This window comes from Schistocerca piceifrons, chromosome 11 (assembly GCF_021461385.2).
Source record: "Schistocerca piceifrons isolate TAMUIC-IGC-003096 chromosome 11, iqSchPice1.1, whole genome shotgun sequence".
Lineage (NCBI taxonomy): Eukaryota > Metazoa > Arthropoda > Insecta > Orthoptera > Acrididae > Schistocerca > Schistocerca piceifrons.
Window position 1 is genome coordinate 101786765 of NC_060148.1, and position 23724 is coordinate 101810488.

The following is a 23724-nucleotide window of genomic DNA, read 5'->3' on the forward strand; positions in this document are numbered from 1 at the left end:
ATCCTGAAAAAATAGGATACAACACCAAAGGAAGGAGAGGAACTGAAGTTGTTAACGTGATCCTAGTAAGTGTAAGCCAATACGATTGTAAAAAAAAAAAAAAAAAAAAAAAAAAAAAAAAAAAAAAAAAAAAAAAAAAAAAAAAAAAAAAAAAAAAACTAATGAGGCCTTTGTTGGAGGTTTACATGTCCGTGAGGTTGAAACTATTAACAACTTGAAGGAGCAAATTAAAATGAATTTCTGCCTACGAACGAGATATACTGGGAATGCGAATTTCAGCGGTTAAAGTAGGAAGTTGCTACGCTGTATGCTTATATGGCCCTGCTTGGCGCCGTCTCTCTCGCAGTAGATAATCCTTGTTCCTTCCAATTAATATCCTTTACGGAAAGTGAATTTCTATAGAAAAGACGAAGATATGTATAAAGTCAAGATTTAATTGAAGGATAGCGATTCAAACAAAATTTCATGTTTAAAATTCTTTTCCTTTTATAATTTTATTCAGAATGGAGTCAAAGGAAATGGCCATTGTTGAAAATTCATTGCAAAATACAATATGCCAAGATGGCGGAAATCCGAGCTTGGTAACAGTTGAAGGTCACGCACCAACTTGTGAAATGGCCAATAACTACCAAAACGACGAGGTTGGCGTCCCATTATTAAAAATTTGTCATACTGGTAATATAACTAATGATGACGCTCTTATGACGCTTTATGAGCCAATTTCTCAGGTCTCACCGGGAAACATTTTCTCAGATAGTGAATCTGAAGTGCACAACAGCGAAAATTCCTTTGATTATCTGCTCACAACGTCGCGGACACAAGCACAGGAAACAGTTCACAAAAGCAATGCAAATACCAGTGAGACACACACTCTGACACAGCTAATGCAACTAACACAACAGTTTGCACAGCAAAACCAGGCGTTTAACGAATTCAAGAATAGTGTTAGTCAACAGTTCAGAGAAGTGGGCAAAAATGTACGCACTGAATTATCTGACGAATTATCCGGTAAGTTCACAGAGCACGGTAAACAACTAAAACAATAAATAATTACCGACATGTCCCGCAATATAAATATGTTAACGGAAAAGGTAAGATCCGCAATTTGTAATCGGGAACAACTTGCAGCTGAGTTGAAAAACCTCAGTAAAGCATTTTGTCAAGTTCAGGACACGCAATCCCATGTGGATGCGTCGGTAAAAAATGTCACGAACGTAGTCAGCGAGCTGCAAGACGTAAGCAAAAATCTAACTACAGAAATACAAAACTTGAGTCTAAGAGTAGATCATTTTAGAGTCAGAATTTGCTAAAAACAGAGAGGTATACTATGTGTGGATGTAAAGGAAATAACTGAAAAAGCTGAAGCTGGGATGCTGGAGAAGGGCAGCACCTTTGCAGGAAAGGTAGTGTCAGAGTGCAAAATCTATGTAGGTACTGTAAAATTTGTACATTTGTGGTAAGATCTTATGGGACCCAACTGCTTAGGTCATCGCTCCGTAAGCTTACACATTTAACTTACTTACGCTACGGACAGCACTCTCACCGATGCCCGAGGGAAGATTCGAACCACTGACGGGGGGAGCCGCGCGGACCGTGACAAGACGCTTTGGACCGCACGGCTACCCCGCGTGGCCATTATGTAAATACTGTAGAGCTCTTTAGAGCTCTAAAAGACAAGGATAGCGAACTTCTTGCTAAAACAGACTGGTCTTACACGAAGCAGAGGAAAGGTTGCGACGCAGTGTTGCTAAAACTACGGACATTTCAAAACAGCATATGACAGAAAACAAAGCTATGCTCTTAGATACCTTCACTGGTTACCAACAATTCAGGATTAGCCCTTAGAAGGGAAATAGCGAAGGTTGCACAATGCAACTTGCAACTTGCCGGCAGTTGCACCTGTCGAGCAGGCGTAGTTGCCATGGATACGCCACAAGCGAACATAAACACGACTGTCACTGACAGCGCGGCCTGTTTGTCAACATTACTTGAAAAAAAAAAAATAAAATAAATAAATTGGCTCTGAGCATTATGGGACTTAATTTCTGAGGTCATCAGTCCCCTATAACTTAGAACTACTTAAACCTAACTAACCTAAGGACATCACACACATCCATGCCCGAGGCAGGATTCGAACCTGCGACCGTAGCGGTAGCGCGGTTTCAGACTGAAGCGCCTAGAACCGCTCGACCACGCCGGCCGGCAACATTACTTGAAGAAGAATGATTACTTACGGATCGACATTCCCGATATTTGCTTCTGAATGGAAAAGAACAGACCCTGTGGTCTTTATCAGAGCATTTCGACATGTTTTACCTCGTACCTGGACCGGAGCCCAGAAAATTAGATTTGTTGTTGGATACACACAGAGTGACGTTCTGCTGTGAGCTACGGACATATCGGAACGTTGCCAATATTATGAAGGGAATGAGACGGCATTTCTGGATAAGTATTGGCCTGAGGCCGTACAAGAGAGGCCCAGACATGAAGTATTCAACCCAGCTCCGTTCAGTAGCAAGTATAGAAGCTTACGAGGCTATTTTGAAAAATATTTGAATAAAACCAGGTCTGGACGAACCCGCTGTCTGACGCTGAAAATTTTAAAGAGCCGTCTTCCTGCCCACGTTAGGGGAAAACTCATTAACATCCCGGAAATTGAATTCTTTCTATCTATACTGGACTCAATAGATTTGATAAACGAAGAGAGACAAGTACAACCCAAGCCTTTTAATAAGCCGATAGCGTCACAGAGATTTATGGATAATGGTAACGATAATCACAAGGGCAATGGAGAAAGTCGTAAATGTAAAGGCGCATATAAGAGAAATGGGCAAAACCTTAGCAAAAACAACTACAAAGGGCGAGTAGCGCACGGTCAGCCTGTACAGTATGTACAGACACAAGCCTCCGGAAACAGTCAGCCGATCGTTGGCAAACGCAAAACAATACCAGACAACCAAATAACCAACAGACAGCGGAATGCGGCCAGAAAAGTAACGCAAATTTGCTGAATAACGCGTAGAGGCAAAGAGAATTTCAGTCGAAAGCCTCACAGGATACTAAGCGGTGTAATCAAACACCAACACCCCACACAGTGGAAGCTATGCCTAACTCAGAGGCCGATGCCATCGCGACGCGAGACAACTTGAACCGGTCACGGTAGGCCCCCGTTCCGTGACCTTGGAGGAGAGTGGGGCACATGTTTGATCGACACTTGCTTTATAAGGTCACTTTGAATAAAGAGGTTTAGGGTAGCATGTACAGCACAAAGAACAGAGCGTGCTTGCCCTAGCTGCCAACAGCACATGTCACTGTGTCTGTCTGTGATCTGAGCAGCCCTTCATTGTGTCTGTCACTAGAATGACACCTGCAGCGGTCAGAGCTAATGTTCGTCTTTCTTCAACCTCTTGATGAGCTAACGTAAATAACAGCTTGTTGTACACATGCAATTTAATGCAAATGACGACTACAAATAAGACCAAAATCATTCACAAAGCTATGAACGTCTTGGCTATTGCAGGATTTTTGGAGGCTAACTTACCTGCTGGCATACTCAGTTTAGTACGGTGATTTGATGAAACTCTTATGAGAATTTAACGAAAGCCTCGTGAGCCATCAGAAAATGCTATTACTAATTTCAGTGTCTGTGTTTAAGAGCCTACTCAAATGGTTCAAATGGCTCTGAGCACTATGGGACTTAACATCTCTGGTCATCAGTCCCCTAGAACTTAGAACTACTTAAACCTAACCAACCGAAGGACATCACACAACACCCAGTCATCACGAGGAAGAGAAATAAGAGCCTACTATGCAATGTCCTTAAGACATGCATGCATGTCTGCAAAAACAGATGCTGCTGTGATCTACAGCTGTGTAAAATACAGGAAACTTATTCACAATGGCGAATACGTCACTCCAACTGTACAGTTAACTGTTGACGTATGAAACTTGATATCAGACCTGGACTGGAATCAGAATTTCCCACTGAACACGAGTGGTCGCCGCAACCACTTCGTCTATGCGAGCGTGCTTCAATGACCGACCCAAAGTTCGACACATCACCGTGAGTTTCCATGTCTTGCTGTAGAACAGTCACTGTAACACTGACACAGGAAGAAACTCACTTACTGTTGTCGCGGCCTTTGCCTGGGCATGTAAATACTACCTACAGTGCCTGTGTTTAAAAACCTTCTATAGAATGTCCTTCAGACAAGGATTCATGTCTGAAGGAACAGACGAAATGTGCTCTATAATTTGCCGGCCCTTGTGGCCGAGCGGTTCTAGGCGCTTCAGTCTGGAACCGCGTGACCACTACGGTCGCAGGTTCGAATCCTGCCTCGGGCATGGATGTGTGTGATGTCCTTAGGTTAGTTATGTTTGAGTTGTTCTAAGTTCTAGGGGACTCATGACCTCAGATGTTAAGTCCCATAGTGCTCAGAGCCATTTGAACCATTTTTTTGCTCTATAATTTATTGGTGACGTATGAAAATTTGTGCCAGACTGGGACCCCAACGTGGATATCCCACTTTATGCGAGCAGTCGCCTTAACAACTTCTGCTGTTCGAGCATACTTCCAGGTTCCGGATTCGTGTCTCGTCTGGAAGAAGTTTTACTACGGCGCAAATATACAGGGTGAATCTCCTAAAACTTCGACAGAAAAAATGGCGTATATTGGAAGTGCTATTCATGTGCTGCTCTTATACAGTGGATTGGAACTACGAGCTCGTATTTTTAGCCAAACATAAGATTGTATTAGTAACTAGGAAGTATATTATTAGTGAAAAATTACACTTTTCTAAAGAGAACGACTCCTATTGACATTAACAAATTAAAAGTAGGACAAATCAAATGTCAGTGGTGTTTGTTGCAGGATTATAGTGCGAGTCGTTTTCGAGATACAATATTCTGAAAAGTTTCGACACTGCCATTTATTTGTGGTATTGAACCTGCTTCGTTGCTAGGTACAATGTTGTAATGTTTGCTTATAGAGTGCTAGTGTGTACCTTGAGTGCATTTCGACTTTCTATTGTGGTAGTGTCTGAGAATCCAAACAGTAGGTCGTAAAAGCTGGCGTCTGTATTATGTATGTAGAGTCTGGGAAGAATGCATTTCTCTCTCGTACAGTGTATGTGGAGAGAGATCCCAACAGACATCATCCATCTCACCAATTAAGGCCAAGGCAGTGGTAACACCGGATCTGGTCAGATCACCGAAGTTAAATGCTATCGGGCTGGGCTAGCACTTGGATAGGTGACCATCCGGTCTGCCGAATGCTGTTGGCAAATGGAATGCACTCAGCCCTTGTGAGGCAAACTGAGGAGCTACTTGATTGAGAAGTAGTGCCTCCTGTCTCGGAAACTGAAGTACGGCTGGGAGAGTGGTGTGCTGACCACATACCTCACCATAACCGCATCCAGTAACGCCTGTGGGATGAAGATGACACGGCGGCCGGTCGGTACCGTTGGGCCTTCATGGCCTATTCTAAAGGAATTTAATTTGCGTCTTACCAATTATTTATCAATCACTAAGGCCATTCACGTGAAAGAGATAATGTAATACCCAGACAGAGTAACAGAAAAAAACAAGTGACGACAGAAGAGGGGCAAATTAAAGTGCTTCTTGCTGTTGTAGTTGATCCGCACGTTAACTGCCCTGTAATCGCATGAGGACGTGGCACGGAATCAGGCAATTGTCGTACGTATTGTCCCCTGACATATATTCCACCACTGTCACATCTCTCTCTCCATCAAGAACTGCATGGAAACGATTATGACAAACGTGTTAACTTCTATACATGGGCATTAAGACAGAATACTCCAGGTGTATCATGTATCTTGTTCAGTGATGAAGCCACAGTTAATAAACGTGTTAAGTAAATCATCGACACATACCCTGTTGGTCTGTTGACAATCGCTGTCGGCTTCGTCAGATGGAGCGTCATCGGCCAATGGGCGTCAAAATACAGTGGGATAGTGAACTGCCGGTTCACAGGTCCGTTTTTAATATACGCAAATCTGAACGCGAACAAGTATCACAGCTGCCATCATCCATGGATGCTCTGCTATTCCTCTGCAGACTAGGAGGATCCTATGGTACCAACATGATGGCTGTTCAACCAATAGTGCACTAAGTACTGCAGTATATCTTCACAAATTATTTCCAAAAAGCCGGATTGGATGCTGAGGACCTGTACCTTGGCTGTCCCATTCCCAAGATTCTACACCTGTAGACATTTTTCTATGTGGAAAGCAGAAAGTCTCTTTCTACAGGGACATACAGACTACAGCGACGTATTACTAGAGCCTTCTTGGACATCTCCGCTGAAATGCTAGCATGTATGGAAAGGTCATTGAAACCAGACCGGAGCTGTGTTTTGCCGTTGCTGGTGCTGCTTTTGAACCCATCCTGTGATGGTCAACTGCCTCGTTGCTGGCCAGAATCCACATAATTCTTGTATGCACTTCTGCTTTTCTTTATTGTGTGCTACCACAGACACTCTGATCTGCAGATTGAGAAGGAAGAATGAGTAAATGAAATTAAAAGGAGATTTTATCGTAGGTTCAGAGCCAAATAAGCCACTGGGAGAACTTGAAAACAGCACAGCATGCGGTGTAGATGACGTTCCGGCGGAAATCTTAAAGAGTTTAAAAGAAACAGGCAAAAATGAGTTGACCTCTCTCTGCAACTACATCTACGGCAAATGTGAATGGGCAGAAGACTTTCTCGTAAGTATAATAGTCCCAATTCCAAAGACTAATTATCCTAAAAAGTGTAAAGACCACGGGACAATCAGCCTCATACCGAAGGTAGCAAAATTAGTTCTTCGGATTCTAAATAGGAGGCTATATGGAACACTGCAAGAAACACTTGGTGAAGAACACTATGGTTTCGTAAGGGGAAAGGTGAACACGAGATGCCATTGGGGTTCTAAGAACCATCGGCGAAAGATACATAGAAAAGAGCATAGAAGTGTATGCTGTCTTCATAAACCTTGAAAAGACATTTGATAGATGGTTCAAATGGCTCTGAGCACTATGGGACTCAACATCTTAGGTCGTAAGTCCCCTAGAACTTAGAACTACTTAAACCTAACTAACCTAAGGACATCACACACACCCATGCCCGAGGCAGGATTCGAACCTGCGACCGTAGCAGTCCCGCGGTTCCGGACTGCAGCGCCAGAACCGCTAGACCACCGCGGCCGGCTCATTTGATAGAGTGCAGTTCGATAAGCTGTTAGGTCTTTAGAAAAAGAAGGGAGTAAAGTGGAATGTGAGAAGACTGATGGCAAATCTGTACCTGGATCAGAAAGCTCGGGTACGAATAGGTAATGAGAAGTCTGAAGACAACAGGGTTGGGAGAGTTGTTAGACAGGGCTCTTGTCTCTCGCCGATCTTATTTAAGATCTGTCAGAAGGAAGTACTGGAAAGCTGACAAGAGGCGTCAGGATAGGTCGACAAAATATTGAATGTATAAGATTTGCAGATGACATGGCGATCCTCACAAAAAATCAAGAGAAACTGACTCAAGTGCTAAATGACCTGAATGAAGTCTTTGTAGTATATGGTATGACAATTAATAAAAAGAAAACCAAAAGCATTGCCATAAGCCTAAAGAAAATAAAAGTAAAAATTAATTTGGAGTCAGAAATCATAGAACAGGTAAGAGCATTCAAGTATTTGAGAACTTGGATTAAAGAAGATACAGACTGACAACAAGATATCAAAGTGAGAATGGCTTGGGCGGAAGAGGCATTTCAAAAGCAGAGAAGACTCTTAACTAGTTGTTTAAACAAGGAATTAAGGAAGCGATTGGTTAAGTGCTTAATATGGAGCGTGGCCTTGTATGGAGCAGAAACGTGGACTTTGATAAAGCAGAATGAGAAGAGAATTAAAGCTTGTGAAATGTGGATATGGCGTGGAACGAAGATCAGCTGGACTGATAAAGTTAGGAATTACTCAGATATACTGAGGAGAGTTGGAGAAGAACGAAGGATGTTGCTAGCGATGGAGGACAGGCAACTAAACTGGATAGGCCACAATCTAAGAAGAGATTGCCTTCTAGTTGAGACAACTGAAAGTTTCCTTCTGGGAAAGACAAGGAAGGGCAGAAGAAGGTTTCAGATGCCGAATGATGTCTGCAGGCCACAAGGTGGGTACCAAAGAATGAAGAGAAACGCAGCAGACAGAGAAGCATGGAGGGCTAGGCAGTTAAAACCTGCTGCAAGGCAGGCAACCCAATGATGATGATGATGACCACAGGTACAAGTTTTGGCGTGGGGACTTTTCAAAATACGATACGTCGTAATTGAGTCACATAGAATCCTGCACCAAACAGCATCGACATTCTAATTTACCTTACTTTTTGTTGATTAGTATCACTGGCATTGTTCCTTTTACGGAATTGAATGTTTTCACGAAGAAAACCCATTCTATGTATTGTTACAATCTATTGATAAGTGAATAACACGAGTCCCTCACTATTAATCAATTTTGTGAAACCGCACTTCAATTGTGCTTTCTATATTTACATCATTTGCAAGTTTCCAGTGATTCACTCTATATTGTATACTTGGCGTGTCATTGTATTAGCAGTTGCGAATGCATTTCTTGTATTTCATACAGCTGTCGGTCATAGCAGTGTGTGTTCCCTCAGATATGCATGCATTTGTGGAGGATATTCTATAACAAATAAAGACACTGGAAAGTTTTTACATGTCTAGGAAAGACCATGACAATAATAAGTAAGTCTCTTTCTGAGTGAGAATCAAAGCATTTGTGCAAATGCAGGATGTGGACACATGGTGAAGTTTGGAGGTCTGGAAGCGTGCTTGGATAGCCGAAGTGGTTGAGGCAAGCTGTCCCATAAAGTGGCAAGCCTAAGCTCGAGCTCCACTGCAACACAAATTCTAATATGTCGTCAGAGAACTGTACAGATGGGGTCTCATCCTACTTGCAGCTGTAAATACATTACTTACACGATGTGATCAAAAGTACCCAGACACCCTCCAAAACCATGAGTTTTTCATATCAGGTGCACTGTGCTGCCAAATACTCTATATAAGCGACCTCAGTAGTCATTAGACATCGTGAGATAGTAGAATGGGGTACTATGCGGAACTCACGGACTTCGAATATGGTCAGGTGATTGGGTGTCACTTGTGTCATACGTCTGTACCAGAGATTTCCACACTCCTAAACATAACTAGGTCCTCTATTTACGATGCGATAGTGAAGTGGAAACGTGAAGGGACATATACAGCACAAAATGTTCAGGCCAACCTCGTCTCTTGACAGACAGAGACTGCTGACAGTTGAAGACGATGGTAATGTGTAATAGGCAGACATCTATCCAGACCATCACACAGTTATTCCAAACTGCATCAGGATCCATTGCAAGTACTATGACAGTTATGTGGGAGGTTTGAAAACTTGTATTTCATGGTCGAGCAGCTACTCATAAGCCACACATCACGCTGGTTAATGCCGAACCACGCCGCGCTTAGTGTAAGGAGCATAAACGTTGGACCATTGAACGGTGGAAAAAACGTTGTGTGGTGTGACGAATCACGGCACACAATGTGGCGACCCGATGGTAGGGTGTGGCTGTGGTCAATGCCCAGTGAACGTCATCTGCCAGTGCGTGTCGCGCCAACAGTAGAATTCGGAGGCGGTGGTGTTATGGTGTTGTCGTGTTTTTCGTGGAGGGTTCTTGCACCCCTTGTTCTTTTGCGTGGCAATATCACACCACACTCCCATATTCATGTTTTAAGAACCTTTGCCACTGTTGAAGGGCAATTCAGGGATGGCGATTGTATCTTTCAACGCGATCGAGCACCTGCTCACAATACACGAGTTGTGTCAGACTGGATAGACGAGAATAACGTCTTTGTAATCGACTGGCTTGCACAGAGTCCTGGCCTGAATGCTATAGAACACCTTTGGGATGTTTTGGAACGCCGTGAACTCCGTGAAAAATGGGCCCAAAGAAACCTTCCAGCAGCTGTTATGAAGGCTGAGGATGGGCCAACACCATATTGAATTCCTGCATTACCGATAGAGGGCGCCACGAACTTGTTTGTCATTTTCAGCCAGGTGTATAGATACTTTTCATCACATAGCGTATACAAGAAACTGGATATTGTAAGTAGGCTGTTTAGGTTTTTATATTGGTAACGCCACGTAGCGCTCTGTATGAAAATCACTAGCTGTGCTGTGTGCAGTCTGTGGCTAGTTTGCATTGATGTCTGCCATTGTACTGTTGGGCAGCTGGATGTTAAAAGCGCGTAGCGTTGCGCATTTGGAGGTGAGCCGCCAGCAGTCGTGGATGTGGGGAGAGAGATGGCGGAGTTTTGAAATTTGTAATACTGGATGTCATGAACTGATATATACATTATGACTTTTGAACACTATTGAGGTAAATACATTGTTTGTTCTCTATCAAAATCTTTCATTTGCTAACTATGCCTATCAGTAGTTAGTGCCTTCAGTAGTTTGAATCTTTTATTTAGCTGGCAGTAGTGGCGCTCGCTGTATTGCAGTAGTTCGAGTAACGATGATTTTTGTGAGGTAAGTGATTTGTGAAAGGTATAGGTTAATGTTAGTCAGTGCCATTCTTTTGTAGGGATTTTTGAAAGTCAGATTGCGTTGCGCTAAAAAAATATTGTGCGTCAGTTTAAGCACAGTCATGTATAATTTTTCTAAGGGGACGTTTCAATATCAATAGTAGTGTATTTTACGACGCAGGCACGTGGTGGACAATGTAGGCTTGTCAGTACGCACACTTAGAGCTGTGTAACATAGATGAGCAGCTTGTCTCATGCTTACCTGGTGTCTGTCGGTGTCTCTGTAATCAGGTGAACCAACTCCATAAAAGTTTGTGGGTCGTTAACTACAGCCTCATCCCAGCCCTGCGTCGCCATCACACTGAGCAAGTGGGCCTTTATGAAGGAGACAGCAGCCTGCTTCAGCATGTTAGCGGAGTGCCGAATCGCGAGAACACCTGTGGCTGATGCAGTCTCGACAGACAGCTGTGCGGCCACCTGTTGCTCGCACTGCACCTTCAGTACTGACAAGCCGTATTGGTCAGCGGCGACCAACAGCTGTGGCGCCATGCTGGGCAGCTGTGGGGGCTGGAGGGTGTAGAGGTGTTCCAGCACCTGGCACAGCACAGGGCCCTCTATGTCGGAGAGTGCGAGCTGGCTGCTGCTGGCCTCTAAGGTGAGACGACGGAGCATACCCGCAAACACGGCGCTCCTGGCGGCCAAGATAGCCCTGTGCGCCACCAGCTGTGTGTTGTCCCCGGCCAGCAGAGTCACCACAGCGCCGTCCCCGGCGTCCAGCAGGGCACCCAGATCCACGGCCGTGGCCTCCTCAGCCTCATGAACTCGTCCCACTGTTAGGGCTTCTGGAACACGGTGTCACTGAGCAATCCTTTGCCCTCATTCTGTACCCTCTATACTTGTATGAGCCACAATCGAATCTATATAAACCTCCACTTAGGATATGTTTCCAATCACACGCCACTTGCAACAATATGATATACTTTCTGTATCAGACTGATGCCACAAGCGAATAGATGCAAATCATTAAAAAAACTGTTTCAGTAGGTATGTAACAGAAAATGTTTATTTAAAAAATCATTACACCCACATTTATTATTGTAGAAATCTAAAATTTTCCGTGCATAATGCAAATGAGCAGCGTTTTAACAGAAAAATATATTGAAATAAGCAGGATTAATAATTTGCAATTAATTTTAATTTTTAAATTTTATTGTTTTCTTATAAAAAGCCATAACTTATATTCTAACCATGCAATTAATCTGAAACTTTTATTGTAGTATTCTAAGAAGGTTATAAGACCAGTGAACCGCAGTTATTAATCTATGGCACAAACTGTGTCATTAAGAAAGTTTTTAATCTAGCACATCCAAAATTAACTTTTTCTACATATAATAATCTAAAAATCCGAATGTATTTGGTGGATCTCGAATTTTTTAGTTTCGAGGAGACAGCAGTACGTGGTGAACAGTTCACGAAAATTTCAAAGCATTAGAGCATATACTTTTTGAGAAAAGGCTTCTAATAACGTAAAAATTGTGAAACAGAGGAAATGATGTTCAAAGTTTATCTTCTCATATTTAAACATGTAATAATCGTACCTCAATTTTAAAATACTCCATACTGATATTCCTCATCCTTCAGGTTTCTCTTCTCTCCTCTTCGAATCCGCTTGGCTTGCATTTGCAGCTAAGACACTGATCTGTTAGCTTTCTCGTTGGTGTGAAATGCTTTTCTTGTAAACACATCAAGATATATACCAACACTCTTCAGAACTTCAATTCTGCCATTATTACCGTTATTGTGACATATAATTGCATAATAGACACCTATTTTGAGTACTTCAAGTCCACAGAATGTCCCTTTTGAGCATCTAATCCAAATTAAATAATTGAGGCTTTCATTTGCATTTTGTGTCTTTCCATGAAGACACTTCCTAAATAAAGAAGGTTTTACAACAAACCTGAATGTGGGTTTAAATGCATTCATAACATGTTCTGGTTATGAGTGTTTATGTGAATACGTCTCATTTCTGTTGTTTAACTTACACCAATCGCCTTTCGGACACAGATTGTGCATTGGTGCTTGGTCAGTGGATATGCTGAGAGCTTATATTCTTCATTTCTAGCTACTTATTCTTTTTGGTTGGTGTACCGATTTCCTTGAAACTTTCATCAGCTAAACACAATTTTTCCACCACCCATTATGCATTAATCTAGACTTCCACATAAAGGTTTGCGAATTCAACTTTCCACCTACTAATATGTGTTAGTATTGTCAAAACGTAAATAAACAACATAAAACCAAGTTTTCAGGCAAAGATATAGATGTCAGCCAAAGATATCGAAAGAAAATAGTTTCAACACTGACAAAAATTCCGCTGAAGCCACCAATTCCCCAATTGTTGGGAGAGGTGGGAGTGGCCTGCAGTGCAGATTTAATCAGTTTAACAGTATAAAGGCATTTCTAAAGCTGCTATCACGATAAAATTCGCACACAATATAGATTAAACTGTGTAGATCATGAAAATGATATTTTTGAAAAATCGATTTTTTGGACCGAAATCTCCCCTTAAAACTAAGCCCCAGAAGGCATAGAGACCTCTTATCGTTAGTCTCTTTCTACAATTATTCGCTCAGAATATCAAAATGGAGATCTATCAGATTACTAAGAGCGTCATAAGGTACTGAGTTCGTAATTTATGCAACACAAAGTTCCGATTTCTAAAGTTATTTAAGAAAAAAAATGATATTTTACGCCTGAAATCTGTATCACACCGTCCTCAACCGCCAATCCAGCATGTTTCTCTGCAGGAACTGATACCCACAGGGGATCAACTAATTGCTACCACAGTCTGGAATGACTTTCTAGAAACATTACATCAAGGTGGCGGGCATAGCTAGATGGCAACTTCTGACGTAGTCCAATATCACAACATACAATGTTGTGTACAGTAGTGGCATTGTTACACCCCCTACCCCCACCCACAATGCATAAAATTAAATTTCGTGAGGGATAAAGACAAATGTGTCTATCTGTGTTTCGATCACAATACTAAATTATTTAAAAAAAACGTCCCTCTTATTCTTACTGCTTCATAAAAGTATAATAGTTATTACATAGGCTACCATTAATTAACTTTTTCTTTCAAATAATAGGATTAACGAATGACACAATGTGGTGAAGATAGAGCTAGTCAAATGAATGTATGAACCTCATCTTCCACACACAATCCTCCTGCTATACAGAATAGTTTGTACTTTTTACCATGCACCTATGATAGATAAATCGAGACATATAAATCATGTATGCTTAAATATCTCATAAAGGTTCTTGCGATAGACCAGAAATTTCTTCATTTCTCACTTCATCCAAAAAGCATTGGCAAGTTGAAATCGTTCGATTTCTAACAGTTCAGAAGTAAGGTTTCCCGCAATCATGTGCTTTAGAAGCAGTAAGTATAGTGCGCGGATTTTAGCTTCATCCATTTTAAGTAAGGCTGCAGCGAGAGGGTGAAGCTGTCATGAGAGAGAGAAGTGGTGTAGAGGAAACATGTTTTCGAACAAGTGTATACCGCCAGTGCAGACCGTTAGTTAAATTTTGTTTTTGAGGAGTAGTAAATGCAATGAGAAAGGCTACATCAGTCTATGAAAAATGGTTGTTACAAATAAGAAGTACAAATTGTGTCATTGACTCATTAGTCTGAGGTTTAATAAAGCGTCTACAAAAGCTGAGTATAATTTATGTTTCATCATTTGGGAATCAAAAATTACCAAAGAAAATATTCTTCTTTGTAAAGTTCAGTTAATCGGTAAAGATGATGATTTGGTGTGTGTGTATGTGTTTGCAAGTCCTAGATAGTATCTGGTTGCACTCTGGTACTATGGTTGGAAGCCATTACTGCAGGGCGATATGTCAGGGCCAGTTATGGAGAGAATGCCACCTTTTCAACTAACATATTTGCCATCATTTCATAACTGATGTCACGCTACCACATTGTTCCAGGTGGTATTGATAACTAATCTTTCTTGATATAAGTTCTTTATTACACGGTATAATTAGTGCTGAAGATAGTCACAGTTCCAGTTACTACATTAGACGATCAGGTTGATCCTTTAAATGACATGTTAAATGATTATTATTTAATGCAGTTATTTTGTATCAACTAGCTCTGAGAATCCTGAGAAACAAGAAAGCACAAGGGAAAGACAACATTCCTGCTGAATTTCTCGAACCCGGAGGAATCGAAATCAGAAGTGTGTTATATACTCCTAAATGTAACACGTATGAAGAGGGAAAACTGTCCTTAGATTCTAGAGAAACATCATAATATTAATCCTAAAAGGAGGAATGTCTTAAAATACTAAAATTGCCGAAGTCTTAGCTTAGTTGTAAGTGCCTCATAAAATAAAAGCGTCCATTGTCTTCGAATCTTCGAACAGTTGACATAAGATTATCAGAGTCAGTTTGGATTCAGGAAAACCCGAAGTATCGAAGGAGGAATAATATCTTTAAACTTAATTTTAAAATGTAAATACACAGCTTATTTATATGTGCAGAAAATGTTTCATAATGTAAAATGGGTAAATAAACTTTGAGTTATAGAAGAATGTAGGAATATGCGCAGACACTGGTATGTTCTGTGGAAGCTGTATACGAAAAGAAAGGAATCTTATTGGTGTGCGCTCTACACAGGTTCCACACATGTTCAGAAATGAGTCCAGCAAGGAAGTGTGCTATAAACAATTATTCTTAATCTATTCAACGAATAGGTAGAAAGTGAGAGTGGTTTTACATGTACAGGTAAGCATGGCACAGCTGTTTTTTCTGAAAGTGAATCCAATCGAGGCCCATGCCAGTTGAATCTGAATGCCCCAGAGCCAGAATGCAGTCTCCAAAGCGCTTCTCGAGGAAATCAAACGCTCCACTGCTTCGATATGGGTCGAGCCCATTCTTGCACAAATCACATCTCGTCGAAATCACTGGCACTTTCGATAATGGAGATCAAATCATTTTTCAACACCTTCACGTACCATTCCGTAGTCACCAAAGGAATATCCACCGATTATTCGGTAAATGGACATTGCACACAATCTTCTGTTGAGAGTGAAGAGACTTTTCGACCGGCAAATGCAGACTCTCAGTCCCCCAGATGCGCCAATTACGCTTATTGACGAATCCACCCTACTGGAAGTGGGCTTAGCCACTAAACCAAACTGTATTCACATCAAAGCACTGTTCGTAAATTCTGTAGACAATAGTGTTGGCGAAACATAACGGCTGTTCAATGGCCCTGGGACCTAAAAATGGCTGATAGGTCTGAATTTTATATGGGAAGAAATGCGGGTCTTCAACAGCAATTTCTTTCAGTGTGTTCCAGTTGATTCAAAGCTGTTATGCAGCTCGTTTCACCGATTTCCTGGGGCTAGTTTGAGACAATGCAAGCGTCTTCTTGGTGTTTTCAGGCGTTTTTATCCTTTTTCGACGACCGACATTGCGAACTCAGTCAGCACAAACGCTACCCGTCTCTCAAACTTGCGAATCATATTCTCGATCGTTAGCACACTTGGACCGGTTGTCTTCAGCTTGAACTCGGTCGCAACACTTCCTCTGAGCCGCAGTTGGGCTGTTATTGCTAGCACAGCAGGCCTTCACAAGCGCTCTATGTTCAGGTACGCTGTACCGTGACGTTTTCTCGCGCAAATTGACGACAACAATAAGGCGCGCGCGCATACATGTACCAATTACAATCATGCCCCGCGGCTAACCGTACAGTTTGAACGTCATAACGCAAACCATTCAGAAGCTATGACGATTTCTTTTCATGGTTCAAATGGCTCTGAACACTATGGAACTTAACATCTGTGGTCATCAGTCCCCTAGAGCTTAGAACTACTTAAACCTAACTAACCTAAGGAAATCACACACATCCATGCCCGGCAGGATTCGAACATGCGACCGTAGCAGCTGCGCGGTTCCGGAGTGAGCGCCTAGAACCGCGAGACCACCGTGGCCGGCTTCTTTTCATGTAGATCAAATATTGTCATCCGGTATGAATAACATAAATTCCTGATTTCCATCATAAACATGTTGCTGCTGTTGTTGTGGTCTTCACTCCTGAGACTGCTTTGATGCAGCTCTCCATAATACTCTATCCTGAGCAAGTTTCTTCATCTCCAAGTACCTACCGCAAACTACTATATTGGTGATGCCTTGATGCCTGAGAACATGTCCTACCAACCGATCCCTTATTCTAGTCAAGTTGTGTCACAAATTTCTCTTCTCAACAATTCTATTCAGTACCTCATTAGTCACGTGATCTATCTATCTTATCTTCAGCATTCTTCTGTAGCACCACATTTCGACACCTTCTATTCTCGCCTTGTCTAAAATATTTATTACCATGTTTCACCTCCATACATTGCTACACTCCATACAAATACTTTCAGAAACGACTCCCTGACACTTAAATCTGTACTCGATCTTAACAAATTTCTCTTCTTCAGAAACGCTTTCCTCTCCACCGCCAGTGTACATTTTATATCCTCTCGACCATCATCAGTTATTTTGCTCCCCAAGTTACAAACTAATTTACTACTTTAAGTGTCTCATTCCCTAATCTAATTCCCTCAGCATCACCCGATTTATTCGACTACATTCCATTATCCTCGGTTTGATTTTCTTGAGGTTCATCTTATATCCTCCTTCAAGACACTGTGAATTCCATTCAACTGCTCTTTCAGGTCCATTGCTGTTTCTGACAGAATTAGAATGTGATCAGCAAACCTCAAAGTTTTTATTTCATCTCCATGGATTTTCATTCCTACTCCGAATTTTTCTTTTGTTTTCTTTACTGCTTGCTCAATATATAGATTGAATGACATCGGGGATAGGCTACAACCCTGTCTCGCTCCCCTCGTCACCACTGTTTCCCTTTTATGCCCTGGAGACCTATAACTGGCATCTGGTTTCTGTACAAATTGTAAATAGCCTTTCGCTCCCTGTATTTGACCCCTACCAGGTTCAGAATTTGAAGGAGAGTATGCCAGCCAACATAGTCAAGAGCTTCCTCTAAGTCTACAAATGCTAGAAACGTAGGTTTTGCTTTTCGTTAGTAAACCATATAATCGTAAACATACGCCATTGTCTTGCTCTTACATCATTCACCTTAGGGAAATACACTTTCTTCAACTTTGGAAGGCAAGACACAACTATAAATGAAAAACAAACGTAGTGTTGTGAGTGCAGGACAGGAGAGCATGTGTCTGCTGGAAAAACAGGTTGTCACAACTACCCAGTGGTCGCAGGAGCAGCCTTGACGCAACCATTGTCTGTCTTACTTCCATGGATAGCGTTCCTTTGTTAACTACAGAGCTATCGCATACAGATACCATTGAAACAGGCTCACAGAATTGACAGCCAGGGTGTAGTTCGTAAGAAACACAAGGCGTGAGAGAGGCAGATCGTGTCACTAACTGTGGGTCCTTTTGGAGGGAGCCACCTGGCTTGCAATGGCGATGCCTGAAACCTAGAACAAATGGGCGATGGAAGGATGCATGGGGCTGGTCGTTAATTCTTGCTGCTGCAAGGTCCATGTCTACATCAAAATTTGCGTGAGCTGTCTCTCTCCCGTTCCACTCTTGAAAGGCGCGGGGGAAAAACGAGCACTTAAATTTCTCTGTGCAAGCCATGATTTATCTTATTTTATCTTGATGATAATTTCTCCCTATGTAGGTGGGCGCCAACAGAATGTTTTAGCAATCGGGGGAGAAAACTGGTGACTGAAATTTCATGAGATCCCGTCGCAACAAAAAACGCCTTTGATTTAATGATTGCCACTCCAATTCACGTATCACGTCTGTGACACTATCTCCCCTATTTCTCGATAATACAAACCAAGCTGTCCTTCTATGAACTTTTTCGATGTTATCCGTCAGTTCCACCTGATGTCCAACCCACACAACACAGCAATACTCCAGAACAGGGGGGACAGTTGTGGTGTAAGCAGTCTCTTTAGTAGACCTGTTGCAACTTCTAAGTGTTCTGCCAATTAATGGCAGTCTTTGGTTTGCTCTACTCACAACATTATCTATGTCATCGTTCCAATTTAGGTTATTTGTAATTTTAATCACTAAGTATCTAGTTGAGTTTACTTACTTGAGTTTTGTGTGGCTTATCGCGTAAACGAAATTTAGCGGATTTCTTTTAGTACTCATGTAAATAACTTCACTCTTCTTTATTCAGGGTCAATTGTCACTTTTCACACCATACAGCTATCTTATCTAAATCATTTTGCAATTCGCTTTGGTCATCTGATAACTTTACAAGACGGTAAATGACAGTATCATCTGCAAATAATCTAAAGACGGCTACTCGGACTGTCTCCCAAATCGTTAATATAGATCAGAAACAATAGAGGGCCTATAACACTTCCTTGGGGAACGCCCGGTATAACTTCTGTTTTACTCCATGAGTTTCAGTCTATTACTACGAACTGTTACCTTTCTGACAGGAAATCAAGAAACCAGTAGCACAACTGAGGCGATATGCCATAGGCATGTAGTTTGGTTAGAAGACACTTACGAGGAATGCTACCGAAAGTCTTCTGGAAATCTAAAAGTATAGAATCAATTTGACATCCCCTGTCACTTGCACCCATTACTCATTACTTCCTGAGTACAAAGAGCTAGTTGTGTTTCATAAGAACAATATTGTAAGAATCCAAGGTAACTATGTGTCAATAAATCGTTTTCTTTGAGGTAATTCATAATGTTCGAACACATATATGTTCCAAAACCCTACTGGAAATCGACGTTTGTGATATGGGCCTGTAATTCAGCGGATTACTCCTACTTCCGTTTTGGGGTATTGGTGTGACCTGAGCAATTTTCCAGCTTTACGGTACGGAACTCCCTGTGAAAGAGAGGCTGTATATAATTCCTAAATATGGAGGAATAGCATGAGCATAATCTGATGGGAACCTGACTGCTATACAATCTGGACCGGAAGCTTTGCATTTATTAATAAATTTAAGCTGCTTTGCTCCAACCTGGATGTCTACTTCTATGTTTATCATCTTGGCAGTTGTTATTTATTGGAATTCAGGAATATTTACTTCGTCTTCTTTGGTGAAGTTTCGGAAAACCGTGTTTAATAACTCTGCCTTAGTGGCACTGTCATCAATGACTTCCCCGTTGTTATCGTGCAGTGAAGGTATTGATTGCGTCTCGCCACTGGTGTGCTTTATGTATGTCCTGTCGCTGTCCTTGATCACCGTCAACTGTCTTCAGTGCCAGTGATTGGCCGCACTGCTGCTGGAGGAACACCTGTTTCTGGAGCTGAGCCGTGCGCGAAGTCTACGACCATGGAAAGGGCTTGCTTGGACGAAATATGCACTCGCGTCTACCTGTCGCTAAAGGGTTAATAAAGGTGGTGTTTGGACATTTAAGCTGCTGATTCAGAACAGCTTATACCATGGACTTCCTTTTTGCATACAGGAAATTTTGAAACAGGTATACAGAATCACTGCATACACACATACACATCTTTCGTGCATTGCCTGTTAGCTTTTCCTTTCACACATTTGTAACCACACTCAGAACGATTATATTTTGTGTTCTGTCAAACATTTAGGTGGTTATGTCACTTTGTACGAATATCCACACACAACTGACAGTGCTTAGTCATTAAATGTTATTCTATTATGTCTCCCTACGGCCGCCACACCTACAGGAGAGCTGATACACTACTCCCTACTGAGAACGGCAAGCTATACTGCACCACGGTCGTCGTATTCCATGTCAAAACAATTTGGTCGCCGCGGAATCAAGGTTGGAGAGTTGTTTTGCTCTCTATACAAGTCTGTCTGGAGACTACAGATCGTGTTCCTCGATGCTCAAAATGCACTCACAATTCTTCTCTTACGTTCCTCCTTTGGGGTTTCTGCACCTGTGGGGAGGGGGGGGGGTTAGCACAGATCAGGCGATTGCATCAGTCTACGCCTTTCATTCGACAGTGAACACTATACTGTTATATGCATTTTATTAATTCTCTAGGATTTATCTATAATACCTGGTCTCATTCCTGAATAACGACGGATGTCTCTGCTGTATACATATTACCTCTGTTTGTTACTAGATTTTTCTGACACAATGTTAAAGATTTGTGACACAGAATTTAAAGATTAATAGGATTAACTTTAATTGTATAGGCATTTAAGTATTTAGGAACCATGTTTAGATTTTTATATATTTTACGTACTGCACCGTCGTAATTATACCTCAAAGTGGACTACCCCTGTCGCTACAAACTTTCTTTTCGCCTCTATGCATCCACACTTCAGCACCTGACCTACTGACCATAGGAAGGTACATTTTTAATGACTTGCTTGTGCCATCCGTACTTGCAAATGCTAACAGGTATAAAAACATACGCTCTGTAACAGCTATAATTATAAGTCTGCAAATGGGTTAAGTACTGATATAGTATTGTTTAGTAGACTGTTCTCACTCACCGATAGAAATATACACCTTGCACCATGTGTGTCTGTCTATATGTAGGAAGTTAAATGGCTCTGAGCCGGCCGCGGTGGTCTCGAGGTTCTAGGCGCGCAGTCTGGAACTGCGCGACTGCTATGGTCGCAGGTTCGAATCCTGGCTCGGGCATGGATGTGTGTGATGTCCCTAGGTCAGTTAGGTTTAAGTAGTTCTAGGTTCTAAGGGACTGATGACCTAAGATGTTAAGTCCCATAGTGCTCAGAGCCATTTTTTTTTGAAATGGCTCTGAGCACTATGCGATTTAACTTCTGAGGTCATCAGTCGCCTAGAACTTAGAACTAATTAAACCTAACTAACCTAAGGACATCACACACATCCATGCCCGAGCAGGATTCGAACCTGCGACCGTAGCGATCGCTCTGTTCCAGACTATAGAGCCTAGAACCACACGGCCACTCCGGCCGGCTGTAGGAAGCTATATGATTTGGACGTATAACTAACAACACACACTAAGCATTTGCATGTTATATACACTGAAGAACCAAAGGAATTTCGTATAGCGCCCCCCCCCCCCCCCCCCCCTCCCGATCATGCAGGAGTGCCGCAAGACAAGACGACGTGGCACGGCCTCGACTAATGTCTGAAGTAGTGCTGGAGAGTACTGACACCATGAATCCTGCAGGGCTGTTCATAAGTCCGTAAGAGTGTGAAGGGGTTGGAGATCTCTTCTGAAAAACACATTGCAAGGCATCCCAGATATGCTTAGAAATGTTCATGTCTGGTGAGTCTGGTGACCAGTGGAAGTGTTTAAATTCTGAAGACTGCTCCTGGAGCCACTCTGTAGCAATTCTGGACGTGTGGCGTGGTGCATTGTCCTGCTGGAATTGCCCAAGTCCGTCGGAATGCACAGTGGACACGAATGGATGCAGGTGATCAGACAGGATGCTTATGTTTGCGTCATCTGTCGGAGTCGTATCTGGACGTATCAGGGGACCCATATCACTCCAACAGCATACGCCCCTCACCATTACAGAGCCTTTACCAGGTTGACCAGTCTCCTGCCGACATGCAGTATCCACAGTTTGATGAGGTTGTTTCCATACTCGTACTCCCCCATCCACTCGATACAATTTGAAACGAGACTCACTCTACCAGGAAATATGTTTCCAGTCATCAACAGTCCAACCTCAGTGTTGACGGGCCTAGGCGAGGCGCGAAGATTTGTGTCATGCAGCCATCAAGGGTACACGAGTGAGCTTTCGGCTTCGAAAGCCGATATCGATGATGTTTCCTCGAATGGTTTGCATCCCGATTCTTGCTGATGGCCCAGTATTACAATATATAGCAATTTACGGAAGCGTTGCACTTCTGTCACTTTCAACGAAATGGTTGTACGGGAAAATTCCCACTTCATCGCTACTCTGGACATGCTGTGTCCTGTCGCTCCTGCGCCGACAGTAACACCACGGTCAAACTGATTTACATCTTGATAACCTGCCATTGTAGCAGTAGTAACCGATCTAACAACTGTGCCAGACACTTGTTGCCTTTTCAGGTGTTGCCGACCGCATCGCCGTGTTCTACCTGTTTATATGTCTCTGTAATTGAATACGCAGGACTATACCAGTACTCCAGTACGTTCTTTGCGTATTGCCCGTTGGCTTTTCCTTTCACACACTTGTAACAACGCGGAAAACATTCCGGTGGTTATGTAGCTTCGTATTTATATCCAGACATAACTTACCAGGCTTAGTCATTAAATGTTCTTCTCATATGTCTCTCTGTGAACACACACGTACTCCTTTAAAAGTACTGATCACAGACAATCGTCTTTTTTTCATATTTATCTTTTGATATACACAGACCAACGCAGTACTTTTATTTCAGCCACGTTAATTACTTAAGACTCGATTTTCGAGTTGTACCGGGTACTGGGCATGTGATTCATGCCGCTCAAAACAAAGGAAGTATTTCTGTTTAAATTCTGTGTAGTCAAATATTTTGGTTACTGAATTTTTTTTTCCTTTTCTGTCTGGTGCACACACGAATAAATCAGAACACATTCCAACGTCTCATCAGGCCACATGCAGCATTCGTGAAGCATGGATTCGCCAAAATTTAGTACTCAGACTTGTAGCGAACATCCCTGTGCTTTGTTGGTTCAAATGGCTCTGAGCACTATGGGACTTAACATCTTAGGTCATCAGTCCCCTAGAACTTAGAACTACTTAAACTTAACTAACCCAAGGTCATCACACACATCCATGCCCGAGGCAGGATTTGAACCTGCGACCGTAGCGGTCGCGCAGTTCCAGACTGAAGCGCCTAGAACCGCTCGGCCACTTCGGCCGACGCTTTGTTGGTGGTCTCTGAAAATGTGAGACGCATCGGGAACAGCAAACCTTTCAACTTGAACGGCATATCTGCTGGGACCAGTGGGATGAGTCGTAGCAGTATATCTTCTCCTGCCATGCTCCCATTTAACATAGTGGCTTCAATGATATTATCATCGTTTTTTGCAGAAAACGTGGTGCCACTGCAAATCTTAGTTTCTTTATGTTTCGAAGAGGAATGACAGCCAAGCAAATTTTCAGATTTAAGCCGTGCAGCGAAAGGCTTGGCAAATCAATGAATTCAGGAACTTGATTGAATTTTTAAGAACTTCAT

General features: G+C 42.2%; 1 protein-coding gene across 4 annotated transcripts in view; it reads right to left on the reverse strand.

Moving 5' to 3' along the window:
- Positions 1–23724, reverse strand: part of LOC124720285 (poly [ADP-ribose] polymerase tankyrase-1-like) — a 63968-nt gene that overhangs the window by 12929 nt on the left and 27315 nt on the right. For 3 of the 4 annotated variants that reach the window (XM_047245599.1, XM_047245596.1, XM_047245597.1), the window contains exon 3: positions 10827–11406. In XM_047245599.1, the coding sequence (XP_047101555.1) occupies positions 10827–11406 (580 nt within the window). The remainder of the gene's footprint in view (positions 1–10826; positions 11407–23724) is intronic. The other variant, XM_047245598.1, reaches the window with a different exon arrangement.